At 43.4% G+C, this 16364-nt stretch overlaps 1 protein-coding gene across 1 annotated transcript in view; it reads right to left on the bottom strand.

Annotated features, from left to right (window-relative positions):
• Positions 1–16364, bottom strand: part of SART3 (spliceosome associated factor 3, U4/U6 recycling protein) — a 56660-nt gene that overhangs the window by 18489 nt on the left and 21807 nt on the right. Inside the window, 3 exon segments of the mRNA XM_073630161.1 lie at positions 7616–7693; positions 10469–10576; positions 12446–12584. Coding sequence (XP_073486262.1) covers positions 7616–7693; positions 10469–10576; positions 12446–12584 — 325 coding nt within the window.

The following is a 16364-nucleotide window of genomic DNA, read 5'->3' as shown; positions in this document are numbered from 1 at the left end:
TACTGTTCCCCAGCCTGAAAGGCTGGCATCCATCGTTACCACTTTCCAGATGACTGGTCTGAAGGATTTTTCTTTCAGCAAATTCTGGGTTAATGACCACCAAGTGAGGCTTTGGGCCACTCTTGGGGACAGCCGCATTGGCAAGTCTAAAGCTTGAATAGTTTTGTTCCAAGCAGACAGGATACTGTTTTGCAACAGTCTTGAATGGAACTGGGAACTGCTTCAAATGAAGCTACCATGGTTCCTAGCAACCTCATGCAGATTCCTCCATTCGACCTGACCCTCCGCACCAGCTCTCTTATGGAATTGATTTTTGCTTGAGGCAAGAACACCCTTTCCTGGGCTGTCTATGATCAGACCCAAGTACTCCAGCCTTTAGCGGTATCAAGGAAGATTTCTCTAGGTTGAGAATCCAACCCAAACTTTTCAGATAGTTGGTTGTAGTGCGCACGCTTTGCTCCAAACGAGTCACCGACTGATCTATAACTAATAGATAGTCTAGGTACGCTACGACTGTTATGCCCTGTGCCCTTAACCTGGCTAGAGGTGGGGCCAGCACTTTGGTGAACACCCGAGGTGCTGTGGCTAGCCCGAAGGGCAGGACTACAAATTGGAAAAGCTGCTGTTCTTTTAACCGCAGAAACTTTTGATGAGCAGGAAATATAGGGACATGCAGATATGCATCCCTGATGTCGATTGATGCCAGAAGTTCTCTTCCTAGAAACTACCGACCTGATTGTCTCCAAGCAGATGGAGCAGATCTTCAGGAATTGATTTAGCTTTCTTAGATCTAGAATGGGTCTGACGTCTCCATTTGGTTTTGGTACCATGAAAAGATTTGAATAAAACCCCAGACATTGCTCTTTTGTGGGTATCTGTATGATCACCCCTTGAGATATTAAATTGGTTCTAGTCCCTGAAATAGAGACCGTTTTTTCTCTGGATCTTTGGGAATGCTTGATCTCAGAAAACGAGACGGTGGAAAGTCCTGAAATTCAGCTTGTACCCCAGTGTTACCGTGGAGATGACCCATCTATCCCAAATTTCCTTTTTCCAGACTTCTGAAAATTGCAGAAGTCCTCCCCCCGCCTTGGTGAGGGGGATTGCCTCTTCATGATGAGGCTTTAAGATTCTGTTTTGCAGATTTCCTACCCCAGGGCTTCTTTTGAACCTGGGTCTGACCCTGAAGTTTTCCTCTAGAGTCTGACGGCGAAGGCCATCACCACTGCCTAGAGGCGGAAGCCCCTGGCGCAGGGGAAAGAGCCCTTCAGCAACTTTTTTTTTCTCTCACCATGTGCAACTTCAAAAACTCAGCGGACGCCCTCCACAGGCTAAGAAATACCGCCTCAACATTACCAACCTCCATTCAAAAAAGACTACAAAAAGAACAATTTACTAAGGACCAACCTACAAACAACCATCAAATACAGGAAGACACCAATTCAACCACAACAACTACAACCCCTGGCAAAAAGTATGGAATCACCACTCTTGGAAATGTTCATTCAATTGTTTAATTGTGTAGAAAAATAAATAATCACAGAAACTATTTTCATTTAACATTCCAACCTTCTGGCTTTAAGAAACACTTAAAAAAAGAAAAAAAGAAAGAAAACTGTAGTCAATTGCAACTGTTTTTGCAGATCAAGCAGAGGAAAAAAAAATAGGGAATCACTCAAATCTGAGGAAATTATTATGGAATCACCACGTACTTTGCAGTTCTAAAACAAACATCTGCATTACATTACATCCTGAAAAATCATGTCATCATCAACTAACGTCCTTTCAATTGATGGAATAAGAAAAGTGTCCAAAACCTCTATATAAAAACGTGTGCATTTATTGAAGATTTAATGATCGTCATCTCCCCCGTACCTTTACCTGACATGCAACCCCATACCATCAATGATTGTGGAAATTTGTATGTTTTCTTCAGGCAGTCGTCTTCATACATTTCATTGGAACGCAACGAAACAAACATTCCAGCATCATCACCCTGCCCAATGCAGATATGTAATTCATGCCTAAATATCACTTTCATCCAGTTATCCACAGTCCCTGATTGCTTGTCTTTATCCCACTGTAACCGTGTTTTTTCAAAATAGTTGCCCAGACTATGAACCCAACGTGCCTAGAGCCCCCAGAAAACGAAACTCAAGAATTCTGCAATGAGTTATCAGATTTTTTCATCAACAAAATCGACAATATCCGGAAAGCAATTCAACAGAAAAACAAAAAACAAAACAACCAACCAACCTCATTCAACCAAAGCAAAAAGAGGAAATCGATACAAACATCACACAAGCACCAAATTTTTCGTTAATCCCAATCACCACTGACATCACCAAAAACATCATCAGAAGCCTCAGAGACAGCACATCACCAAACGACATAATTCCCACAAAACTCCTGAAAGAATGTTCCAACATCCTGGCTCCTACTATAGCACATTTCATAAATCAGTCAAAGAAGGGACTGTCCCAATCGCCCTCAAGCAAGGCATCGTCAAACCCCTTCTAAAGAAACCCAACCTCGACCCTAAAGACCCCAACTACCGCAGACCGATAACAAGCCTTAACACCATCTCCAAGGTTATGGAGAAAGCAGTCGTACAACAGCTACAACTCCACCTGGACACACACAAACTCTTGGACCCTCTGCAATCACGCTTCCGCCCAGGCCACGGCACAGAAACGGTACTTTTCAAAGTATGGGACGACGCCCTCGAAGCAGCAGATGATGGAGAATCAAGTCTCCTGGTACTGTTGGACCTCAGTGCAGCGTTCGATACAGTGGACCACAACACTCTACTTACTCATCCCTCTCACAGAAGTAGCAGGAGTGACAGATTCAGAGCTACAATGGTTCGCATCCTTCTTAGAAAATCGTTCTCAGACAGTGAAACTAGGAGCCTTCACCTCTGAAACCCACGCAATTTCGTATGGAGTCCCTCAAGGGTCACCTTTATCACCAGTGCTCTTCAACATTTACATCAGTCCTCTCCTCAAAATCATCAGAAAATCGGACCTCCGTTACCACTCATATGCTGACGACACGCAACTCTACTTTTGCATCACCGGATAAAAAGACCATTATCAGCAACTAGAAAAATGCCTCACATTGATAGACGACTGGATGACCACTAGCTACCTCAAACTCAACGGATCCAAAACAGAGCTTCTTCTACTGCACGCAAACCAAAAGAAAAAAAAAAAAAAAAACCAAGAACCCTTGGACACCGCCCACCGCCTTTGGACAGACCATCGCCCCAAGCACCAAAGCCCAAAAAGTCTCAGAGTCATTTTTGACTCAGAAATGTCAATGGATGCACAAATTGGATCAGTAGTCAGCAGATCTCATCTCTGTATCTATAAAATATATGTATTGTTTTGCTAATGACCACTTTGTCACTTTACAACCATATGTTGCACACAGTAACGGGGGAGGGACTACCTGTATTAAACCTTTGTACCTTCTTTGGGTACATTATTATGCTTAGCACTATTTAGTAGCCATTGTTTTACTGTACTGTGCCACATGTGTTCACTCCTTCAGTACCATCCCTGTGCAGCACTATTTTCGGCCTGGGTTGTCCCTCTCTAAATTTAATTATAATCTCCTCACATGACGGCCTGTGGCCGATTCATGGCATACTAGTGGTACGGGCGCATACGTGCCGTGCAGATTGGCATGCGTGGTGTGCACCTTACGCTGATGTTAGATATTATTCATTTGATCTTATCAATGATTCATTATCATTATTATTTATTTCTATATATTATTCATCGCTTATTTATTTTGTATGTAACACCTGCTTTATACAGTATTATTTACCAGTTATTACTCTGCAGAGGCCCCTCCGTTTTTATTTATTATATATATATATATATATATATATATATATATATATATATATATATAGATAGATAGATAGATAGATAGATAGATAGATAGATAGATAGATAGATAGATAGATAGATAGATAGAGACATTTCTTTACATTTTTTTTGTTCTTTCTGGGGCCTCTGGTTTGGCGTAGTCAATATCTGCAAGGCAGCTGTACGGTCAGGCTGACGTCGGATGGCTCCTATCCATCATTAGCCATGACCCCTCGGAAGTCTGCCCCCAGCAACATGGCGCCGTGCAGTCCTTCGCCACCTACGTTACTGGCGGACGACGACTAATGTAGAGGAAGTGACGTATATCCCGCCTCTTCCTCCGGCCTGGAACGCAAACGCATTGGTGTGCGTTTCAGGATGAGTTGACTATCCAGGAATGATCGGCGCACTGCACTCTTTGCGGTGCGGCTGCCCACATGTAGAGGGATTGGAGAAGATTTTGAAGGTACAGTGCCCACTCTCATACGATCGTCTGTTAGCTATGTAGGGGCGTCCCCTTATCAAACAGGTTCACGCAGCTCATGTCACTCCGCACCCCATGCACTCAGTATGCCACTACAGGGGGTCCCCTAGTTACAAACATCCGACTTACAAACGACTCCTACTTACAAACGGAGGGAGACAACAGGAAGTGAGAGGAAATCTACCCCTAGGAAGGGAAATTCACTCCTGTAAGAGCTATTATGGGGAAAAGGTACCTCCACTGATGCTTTATCACCAATCCTTGTTTCCACAACAACTCAAAATTTTCAAAATCCAATTGTCATTGGGACAGAAAGTGAGGTGAAATCTTCTGAATAGGGGCACAGACAGCAAAACAAACATTACAGGGGTGTTAACCTTTCCCTATGCTATCCAAAAAGCTTAAAAATATTTTTTTTGGCTGGAGCTACACTTAAAAAATGTACATGTTCCGACTTACAAACAGATTCAACTTAAGAACAAACCTACAGTCCCTATCTTGTTTGTAACCCGGGGACCCACTGTACTTCATCATTAAGTGTATGCTATGTCTCCCTCATGGGCAGCCCTGCCTTTGGTAGCATTCAATCACATGTGATATTCATTATTTAGTCTTCCATTTACTTCTAGTCATCTATTTTTGTTTTTTTTTGTACTTTTGTGCTTATAGGATTGAGGAGACTGAGGGGGAGGGGCTCCACGTGCCCTCCCTGATCTACTGATAGTGCTTTTTGACACTATATATACAGGAACTACTGAAGGAGGGTTCACTGCTGAGCTCTGATGAAGAAGGGACGTTCCCTTCGAAATGCGTAAGCCGGTAGTGATGCTTGTATGTTCCTCCAAGTATTTTGGAAGGTTTTCGCTCATCATAGAACCGTTGCTGCTAGTCGGTGTTTCTTTCACATTGCACCTTGTTCCAGAATCGCTTGTGAGTAACTTCTATTATCATTTTATACAATAAATATTTTTACAAAAGATAATGCACATGGCTGGTGCGCCCCTTTTTTATCTCAAAGTTTTCATGAGACTCTGTTAGAGGCAGCATGAAAGTGGAACGAACCATTTCTGTAAGAGATTGTATCAGCAATTTTTCAGATTGAGAAGCTGAAAAAGGTTCATCTACCGTTGTTTCCTCAGTAGAAGAATCTCTCTTCCTGATCGATTGAGGGTAAAACCTCATCGTGTGCCCACTGTTCCTCTTGCAAAGCTGAAGTGGGGGAGGAGGACCTAGTGTGCTTCCTATCCATTTGAATGGAGGATGCAATTAAAGCCGCTAATCTTTCTTCCAGATCCTGAAGCGAGGAGGAAAGGGCATCTTTAGTCACGTATACAGGTGCTGAGATGTGAGAGGCAGCTGTACCATCAATTTGCTCCAATGGCTCACCCTGGCTTGCCATAATTGGTAATTCAGGCGAGGATGACAGCATGGAAATACAGCTGGAAATCCCAATGCCTGGGGTTGAAACCTTTACTCTTTTGGCTTTTGTGGTGTGTTTTTTGGCAGGCATAGTTCTAAGTACAAAAACAGGCGCTATACACATTGCACTAAATCGCTGAAAATAGTCATGACTTTTTAAAGCTGCTATACAGTTCAGCCTAGTGCTGGAAAAAGAGTGTCGTTCCTGTAGCAAGAATGCTAGTTTTGCAACCCATACATGTCCCACAGCTCGTGTGTCCCTGTGTGCAGGCAGCTTGTTTCCTCCTCATCAGCAGAGGAGAGACTAACACAGCTGTATAAATTATTTGCCATTAGGCTGCGTCCTCGTGGACGTTTCACGGCACCTGCGATAAGCCCTGCCCCTTCCAAAAAAATTCTGCCCCCTTTTTTATTAAAAATGTTTCCGGCGCCTGAGCGTGGCGTATTTCGGGTCCCAGACCCAACACGAGGGGGGAGGGGCGACAGAGCCTCCTGCATTGAGGCACAGACATGTGAAAAAATACAGCCATAGTAACAGACTTTAGCGGTAAAACAGCGGGACCTTCTGCATTCCCCACGGCGGGGGGTAGGTAATGTAAGGGGGGTGCAGCTCTGCTCTCCCCCTAACCCTCTGGTCCCATCAGGGGAAGAAAAAAAAAAAAGACATTTTTTGCAGATTTTTTACCTTGCAAAAATCTCCTTCCACATGCTGAGCAGCCAGACACGTGACTGAGCAAACAGTGAGACAACAGAGTAAGGTATGTGCATAAACTCCATCTAGTGGAGATTTTAAGGCATGACAACATCTTTTCCTTAAAAGAAAGAAAATGCATAGATGTTTTTAATATCTAAGTTTTCTTTCCTTACCTTGTCCTCGCCACAGGATTTTGCTGAATTAACAGAAAATCCAACTTTCACCCATCACGGCGGGTTACATTTAGCAAACCTTCAAGGACTGGATCCATAAGAACAGGGTCCAACTGCCTTGGGCCTTGTACAAGCACCCCATCAGGAAGCTTGAAGTAATGTAACAAGACCTAAGCCCTGGGTTCCTGGGGTCCAGCCCTACAAAGAGGCACTACAGGCAAAACCTCGTGCTTCGGATACGAGGTCCCAGGTACCATCCACTTTAGGCCTCAGTGGCACTTCTGGATGTATCTGGCTTCTTTTTATGGAGGAATTTAAATCCAGCATGGATCCCTCCAGGAGCTCCTTTAGAGCACTTCTTCACTCCTGACCAACACCTTAGACACTGGCGAAAAAACTGTTGGGCTCCTGGAAGGGGGGGGGGGGGGTTATATAGGGGAGTAAACTTCCTTTGATTGGGTTTACCAGTGTGGTGTGGTGGCCTATAACCCATTAAGTAATTACTTAAGGCTCTGTGTCCATCGATGTACGATAAAGAGATATCTTTTGTTCCACCAGCCGCTCCCTATTAGATTGTAAGCGCCTAGGAGCAGGGCCCACCTAACCCTCTTGCTTGGCAATGTATTGTTGCTGTACTGCCTCCCTTTATATTGTAAATTGCTGTGCAAACTGTTGGCGCTATATAAATTCTGTACAATAATATATCATTAATAATAATATAACACACACACACTGTACATACTAGTGCAAAAAAAAAAAAAAAAAACACATAACTTATGCATCTCATAATAAAGTGCATATGTGAAAACAATCATAGCTTGCACATTCTGCATAAAAACAAATTCAGGATGTATTACATGACCAAGTTGGCAAAGGATCAGACGTGTGTTTGAAATTACTACACAGTGGTGTCCTAGTTTAGGGTCCCCAGCCATTGCATAGAAAAAATAAAAAAAGAAGTACTTACTTTCCTCAACTTCTTGCTTCAGGTAGTCAAGTGCACGAGCAAATGCAGCTCTAAGTTCTTCAAGCTCTTTACTGGAATCTGGAAAAATTAAGTTACGAGAAGCCTGTAACTTTACTATTACATATGATAATACTGACTGATCCATCAAAAACAGAAAATCCTAGTTTGTAATGCACGTAACCCTTCCTTGCTAAAGTGAGGCTCTCACTGAAATCACTTAATGGATGAGTTTACTCCTGTGCCAATATTGTGAAGCCACCAACTGCTGAGTGGCAGTAAATGAAGGATCTGTCAGACAAAAAATAGGCAGCTGTTTCAATATGGGAGAGCTACAAAGTACTCTACAGCTGAATCATATTCATACAGCCATCTCCGATGACTGCCGTTTGCCAACACAGTCTACAGGGCCATGATTAATAATGAGGGGGTGCACAAACATTACTTATGTGTACTATGTCCAATTGGGGCCACAGCACATCAAAGAATTGCAATGTTACACTGATGTGCCCCATGTTACTGAAACCTTTAATGTTTACGACAGTATGCCCAAACAAAAATGTAACATATTGCAGCTTACCAGTCTTCAGATATGGTGGCTGCAATACAGTGAGGGGAAAAAAGTATTTGATCCCCTGCTGATTTTGTACTTTTGCCCACTGACAAAGAAATGGTCTATAATTTTAATGGTAGATTTATTTTAACAGTTAGAGACAGAATAACGAAAAACGCATTTAAAAAAAATTATTAATTGATTTGCATTTTAATAAAGTAAATAAAGTATATGACCCCTTCGCAAAACATGACTTAGTACTTGGTGACAAAACCCTTGTTAGCAATCACAGAGGTCAGACGTTTCTTGTAGTTGACCATCAGGTTTGCACATATCTCAGGAGGGATTTTGTCCCACTCCTCTTTGCAGATCCTCTCCAAGTCATTAAGGTTTCAAGGCGGACGTTTAGTAACTCGAACATTCAACTCCCTCCATATATTTTCTATAGGATTAAAGTTGGGAGACTGGCTAGGCCACTCCAAGATTTTAATGTGCTTCTTCTTGAGCCACTCCTTTGTTGCCTTGGCTGTGTGTTTTGGTTCATTATGCTGGAATACCCATCCAGGACCCATTTTCAATGCCCTGCCTGAGGGAAGGAGGTTCTCACCCAAGATTTGATGATACATCGTCCCTTTGAAGTTGTCCTGTCCCCTTAGCAGAAAAACCCCCACAAAGCATAATGTTTCTACCTCTATGTTTGATAGTGGGGATGGTGTTCTTGGGGTCATAGCATTCCTCCTCCTCCAAACACGGTGAGTTGAGTTGATGCCAAAGAGCTTGATTTTGGTCTCATCTGACCAAAACACTTTCACCCAGTTCTCCACCAAATCATTCAGATGTTCATTAGCAAACTTCAGATGGGCCTGTACATGTGCCTTCCTAAGCAGGGGGACCTTGCAGGCGCTGCAGGATTTCAGTTCTTCACAGCGTAGTGCGTTACCAATTGTTTTCTTGGCGACTATGGTCCCAGCTGTCTTGAGATCATTGACAAGATTCTTCTGTGTAGTTTTGGGCCGATTCCTTTCCTTTCTGCTCTCATGATTATTGAAACTCCACGAGGTGAGATCCTTCATGGAGCCCCAGACCGAGGGAGACTGACAGTTATTTTGTGTTTCCTTGATTTGTGAATAATCGCACCAACTGTTGTCACCCTCTCACCAAGCTGCTTGACGATAGTCTTGTGGCCCATTCCAGCCTTGTGTAGGTCGACAATCTGGTCCCTGACATCCCTGGACAGCTCTTTGGATCTTGGCCATGATGGAGAGATTGAAAATCGATTGATTGCTTCTGTGAACAGATGTCTTTTATACAGGTAACAAACTGAGATTAGGAGTACTCCCTTTAGGAGAGTGCTCCTAATCTCAGCTCGTTACCTGTATAGAAGACACCTGGGAGCCAGAAATCTTGCCGACTGATAGGGGATCAAACACTTATTGAACACTTTTAAAATGCAAATCAATTTATAACTTATGAAATGCGGTTTTCTGGATTTTGTTTGTTGTTATTCTGGCTCTCACTGTTAAAATAAACCTACAATTAAAATTATAGACTGATCATTTCTTTGTCAGTGGGAAAACGTACAAAATCAGCAGGGGGTCAAATACTTTTTTCATCTCACTGTAGTTTTCATTTTTACCTGGTAATACAAACAGAAATTCACCATCCTTGTAACTTCCTGTGGACTAAGACTAAAGACTAAAATGAAATCCCACACAGCCTTCCCAGACATTCCCAAATAAGAAGGTGCTCGCATTCCAAATCGGGAGAGCATCCTGGGATGACAAAGTTGCTCCCCAATAGATGCAGTGCAGTGAGCTCTGTTACCATGGGAAATAAGGGTGTTATTGAGGCATTTCTTATTTTTATTTACCTTCCTGGGATTTAGCTAAAGAGGTCAGGAATCCATAGTATGTATTTACCAGTTTACATTGCAGAATGTTGCAACATAGGCCCTTGGGCTTTGTGTTGACCCTGTAATCTGAACAAGGTCCGAGTAAACCCAGACTATGGCAGACCGCTGAAAACTAAACTAGCATCTTAGAGTACATTAAACTTCTCATGCAAGTCAAATGATCAGGAATAGTGATTTAATAAATATCCAATCTTGGATAACCAGAACAGTTTGGGGTCTGCATCTTTAAAAACAAAATCAGCAATGGCAGTTCCAATATTCCTGTGTTTGCATGCCTCAGTTCCCCATACAAAAACCATTAATGAAAAGACCAAGAATTATTTTGTACTGTAACAGTCCCAGACAGACAATACAGGACATTCAAGCAGTAGTAGACAGATCCAGCAGTTACCTTTTGTGAAGTCTACTCTTCTTCGAAGATAGTCCAAATATGACTGCCAAATCTCCACATAATCTGTGGCCTGGATGAAGCCAGCATTAAGAGCCTTTTCAAATGTTTCTGAGGAAAGAATTTAATTAAATTAAATTCAGTGTTGGAAGCTACCTTAGATACAGTTATTCCAAGTCACAAAGGATTTAATTCAAAGGAGAAGTATGGCCAAAGCTATTTTGACCACACTTCTCCTGTAGGTCACAGTAGTGCAATTAGTTCTGCATTCCCGTGACCCGTTTTCAGCCGACAGAGGGCTAAATTTGTCACTCAGCTGGTCCAGGTTTGGAAAAGATCCTGGCCATATGCTCAGAATCCACCCAGAAGCCTGGACTGACACCTGGCTCAGTCTCTCAGCGATCGGCGAAAGCCTGAGCCAGCCGCTCCCGCCCCCTCGACAGCCCATGTCTCCAGTGAGCGCTGGAGCAGCAGAGCAGAGAGCCGCTGACTGACAGTCCCTGGCTCTCTGCTCAGAGTGGAGAGGAGAACTAAGCAATCAGTGGTGTTTGAACGCTCAGCTCTCGCTGCAGAGCTGGCAGAGGACAGATGCAGCATTAGGTCGATGCCACATCCACCTAGGGGAGTATAATTGTTTTTTTTTTGTATGTGCATACTTCTTCTAAGGGAAAAACATCCCAGTCTGACCTCTTCTTCTGAAAAGTCAAAAAGGGGGTTAAAACAGGTGGTGAGGAGGAGAAACAACTCATCCTCAACGCCTGTCAAATGCTCTCTGAAAAGCGACCCAAATGCGCATTGCACTTCAGAGAGCAAAGCAGGTGCAAACGAGCCCTTAAGCATATACAAAAATGTTGATGAGTTCTATGGTGCTGAACTAAAATCACTAAATAATATTAAGAATTCTAACTAACTGCAAAAGTTATATTTGTTGTAGGTCAATAAGTTAACCCTAACCAACATGCGAATTACATTCCTCTATGAATTGCATGCAGATCATCCCAGTCTGTAGGAATGAGCATTCATAAAGAGACCACCACATTCGCATACAGCCTGTCCAAGATAAAACTCACATGTGATGCTGAGCCATGATTTAAAGAACTGAAATTTAAAAAATGAAAGGGGCAGGCAGGAGAAAGTAGGGGAGGAAAGAGTTACTGAAAGTCCTGAAGTCAGGAAATGAGGTCGGTTCTATCTGACTTACGGCAGCTTCTAATGTATACTTGAGAAGCTCACAGTGAAATCAAAGTAAGCAATAGCTTTACAGTAGATGAGCCTGTACAACTGTGCAAAACTGAAGGTAAGGTTGATTTTCAGTTTTAAAGTATTCAAACCGGAGAAAATGAGGCAACAAGCTTTTTTTCAAAGAAAGTGAGCAACTGCATTTCCCATATTTTTTAGGTTTCAAGTCAAGGATGGGACCTTAAAAAAAGCCACGTTGTCTAGAACCCCAAGCACCATAAAGCTGAAATTTTTGAGAAATTGCCACAATATTCCAGGTCCTGTGCCAAGAGGCTGCCTCACAGCACATGAACCACAGGTCACTCATTCAGCAATGTTGCCAATCACAGAACAAATTGCATTTATTTCTATTTTATTATTGAATACAAGGTGTTTTCTGATTGGACATGGTGGAGACGAGAGAGAGGCGGTTATGTCACAATCTCCACCTCGTCCAATCAGAGAATGGCGTGGCAACAATGTCGCACTATCCTGAATTCAGAGCTATGCTTGTTTGCACTACAGTGGGATGAAAAAAAATGTCATTGCTAATTCACAAGCCTGTAGCTTGTCAATCAGCACCTGGCCACACCTAGTCCTACTTATGCTTTCTGGTATTGCAGTATCCCACTGTAGGGCTGAAGTGTCTGGGGAAGGGGGAACATGCGAGTCCTTTGCAACTCACTTCTGTCAGCTCACTTACATTTTATGCACTGCTTACAAAGAGGTTTACTTACTTAGATGCAGTAGACCAGTACTCACCAACTATAATGCTGTGATCTACACAATGTCGTTCCATGGCGAGAATACACCTCTTCCAAAGGCCCACTGTCCATGGACAGTTCCTGGTAGCCCGGTCATGAGCAGAAAGAACCAGTTCCTTCACTTTAAGCTGTCTGTCCTACAGGTAGATGCAGCAACATTAAAGTATTTTCTTTCCTAGAACTACATTTACACCTATTAAACTGAACTATTCCATAGCCAACATTGTACAAGATAAATAAACAAGCCTCTCAAAATGCAATCAAGTTTACTTAAATTAACTCAAAAAGGAGAAATGTAGGAATCGAAAATAACACACACACACACACACACACACACACAAATACTCACCCCCCTGCTTTAGCATCGGTCTTCTACAGCTGTCCCCCACCAGCTCTAAGGCAAAGCACTAAGCTATCACATGACCGCTGATCGCTCAGTTCTCGGTCTTTCCAGACTAGAGAGCGGTGACTATTAGTCACCGCTCTCTATTCTGCCCTCTCCAGTGCTCGCGCTGTAATGGCTGGTTCAGGCTCTAAGCAGCACGCTGAGAAAGTGAGACAGCTGCCGGTCTAGCATCTGGGTAGATCCCAACATTAAATTGGGATCCTTCCAGAGTGGCTCTGTAACGTCAGCCAACAGCAAAATAGCGGATGTTGGCTGATTCTGGATCACAGGAGAGCACAAGTAAGTATGGTCAAAAAAGCTTTGGCCATACTTCAATTTTAGGTTTAGCTTCAGAAAGATCAAAGAGTTTTTGCCGATACTATGCATAAATATGTCTGATGCGATTACAAAGTTCCCCTATTCCTAATGTAATATCTGAAAAACTATTTGACTGGTTGGGACTTTGATGGCACACAACAAATGTTAAAATATCTAGGTGATTTATAATAAATATTTTAGAATCTGTATCCTGCCATGAGAACAAACCATATGTCACAACAAAGATCACTAGTGCATCCCCATATCTGATCTCCATATAAAAATAAAACGTAAAAATGTCTAGTGTCAAATTAGAAAAGTTACAGCAAGTTTCAGACAGGGTTGTCTTTAGTCATAGCATTTGTCCTATTTCACTAATAAAGCCCAACTCTGGGAAATCTAAAAAACCTCCCTTTCAGTGGGGCTGTGCCGAGACTGTAAGAATGAATTACTTGTTTGTCTAGGGTACCAGAAAGAGTGCATTAACTTACCTGATCCACCACTCACCTGGCAGACTTTTCTCCCTTATACTCAGACAGTCAACTTGGTATGCCAACATCCAATGCAGGGCTTGACATTAGGAGACCTAGACCACTAGAGCATAGGGAAGAAGAGGCTGCAGGGACCGGTCTAGAAGCATGGAGGAGCCTGAGGAAGCGGAGGATTGGTGAGGTAAAGTTTCTGTACCAAGCTTCCCTAGACAAATGATCATTTAAAGCTTAACTTCAGCTCTCATTTAACTTTAAAGTTTGGTTGGACCAAGCTGGTCCAAACAAACTTTTTTCCTCACTAAGAAATGCAGCCACTGTCAGTAATGCCCTTTCTGCTACTAAAACAAAACCAAGTTGGGTTGAGTGCTGCTCAGCCCAGTGATATTAAAAGGTTTTTTTTTAAATAACAAACATGTCATACTTACCCGCTCTGTGTGATAGTTTTGCACAGAGCACCCCAATCCTCTTCTTCTTCCCTGCTGGCACCTCCCTCTTGACCAGTGCCCCAAATAGCAAGCCGCTTGCTATGGGGGCACTGGCTGTGATTGACAGCGGTGGGAGCCAATGGCTCCCACTGCTGTCTCAGCCAATAAGGAGAGAGAGAGAGAGAGAGAGAGAGAGAGAGAGAGAGAGAGAGAGAGAGAGAGAGAGAGAGAGAGAGAGAGAGAGAGAGAGAGAGAGAGAGAGAGAGAGAGAGAGAGAGAGAGAGAGAGAGAGAGAGAGAGAGAGAGAGAGAGAGAGAGAGAGAGAGAGAGAGAGAGAGAGAGAGAAGCACAAGAATGCATGAAGGTAAACAACCTTCAGCCTTTACAACCATTTTAATTTGTATTTAATAAATGAACCAAGGGCTTCCACTGATCGACTGAGGTGGAGATTGTGATCTAATCAGCCCGCCTCTTCAGATCAGAAGACACCTTGTATACATACTCAATTTAGTTCCATGAACAGAACGGAAAGTCCTCGTACCCCTGCCTTCCAGAACACAGCTCTGTACACTGCATGTACAGTAGCTGACACTATAAACAGTTTATAAAGCGCTGTTAGTGGATGCATGTAGTAGTGAAGAAAATCGTTTGTTAGGACCAGCTTGGTCAAAGCAAACGGTTTAAAGTTAAAACATGGATATAGGCTTTAAATCTTGTACAAAAAGCCCCGCAGCAATGGAAGGCTTTTAGTTTTCTCAGAGTTGAGCTTCAAACATGCATTCTATTATGCCATTTTAACTGAAATTTTAGGGCTTCTGGGGAAATAATCCTCTCTAGGGCAACTATACAATGCATTAATATGAAAGGATTTGCAGTTTGTATCCACTTCTGTTCTGTAGATATTGAGATAGACCATGCCACTGCACTTTGTTGAAATCTATTAATCTAAGTGGGGGAACATAAAATTCTACATCCGCACTTTAGAAACGCCAAAGATTTAGGCTGAAATGTAGGAATTTTTTGGGGGAGATACAGCTACCTACACATTAGTTATGTGTATCCTATATCTGCAGGCTTCTGCTAGAAATCTTCCCATGTATGCCTCCTCACAGCCGCCGGATACAATCTTCAGCGACTGTCTTCCAGTGCTGTAATAGTTAACTGCAGCCTTGGCTACACAGAAAATTTGCATTTGCACTGCTGGCCCGTTCTATTCTGTACGCCAGGCATCACTAAATGGGGGCCTGCAGTCCGGGTCCGGCCCCAATCAGTCTCTCACCCTGACCGCAGCGGTCACGCCATTTAGAAGCCAGTTCTTCTGTCAGCAATCACGCTTTCATCTTCATAGAGCCAACGGGAGGTGAGACAGTTCTGGAGGGAAAGCGGGAGCTGCCCAAGGTAAACAAGCCAGTGATTGGTTGCAAAGATGAAGGGCAGTCCAAGCAACCAATCTCACCAGCTTGCAGCTTCCGTCCTCCATTTAGATCTGCCATGCCTCCCGCATGTGTAAGATAAGGGAGATGTAATGTGGCAAGGGGGAGAGGCGCTGAGTACTGCAATGAAGGGACTGAGTACTGTAATGTGTATGGGGGCTTAGTACTGTAATGTGGGGGGAGTTAAGGCAGAGTACTGCAATTTCAGGGGGGGCTGAGTACTGTAAAGAGAAAGGCTTAGCACAGTAATGGGGGGGAACCGAGTACTGTAATGGGGTGATCTGAGGACAGTAATGGGGGCTTGAGGACTAATGTGGGAGAATGGGGGGGGGGGGTGAGTACTGTAATGGGGGAGGTTGTGGACAGTAATAGGGGGGCCAAGTACTGTAATGGGGGGCTAAGGACAATAATGCAGGGCAGCTGACAGAAGTGGGGGGGCACGAATACTGTATTGGGGGGGCTGAAGACAATAATGTGGGGCAGCTTGAATACTGTATTAGGGGTCTGCACACAATGTGGGGGAGCTGAGGACTGTAATGGGGGGGCTGAGGACTGCAATGTTGGAGAGTGTTGATGTCAAGGGGGCATGAGAACACTACTGTGAAGGGGGGGGGATCTTGATGTGAAGGGAAGGGAACTGTGATGTGCAGTGGACACTGTGGAACTGATGTAAGGATGGCATTGTGATATGGGGCTCAGTTCAGATCTGTGCATGCACATGTCACAGGTAGGTCAGCCCATTCATTTTAATGGGCTGCACTACCCATGAGAAATGCGGAGACACAAGTCACTGGCCCTTTTTTTCAATTGCGCAGCACCAAGCTGCATGGTGCTGCAGGACCATGCGGTTTGGTGCACGCATGTG

Source organism: Aquarana catesbeiana, linkage group LG01 (genome assembly GCF_042186555.1).
Source record: "Aquarana catesbeiana isolate 2022-GZ linkage group LG01, ASM4218655v1, whole genome shotgun sequence".
Lineage (NCBI taxonomy): Eukaryota > Metazoa > Chordata > Amphibia > Anura > Ranidae > Aquarana > Aquarana catesbeiana.
Note: the sequence above shows the minus strand (reverse complement) of the source record. Positions and strands in the feature narration are given on the sequence as shown.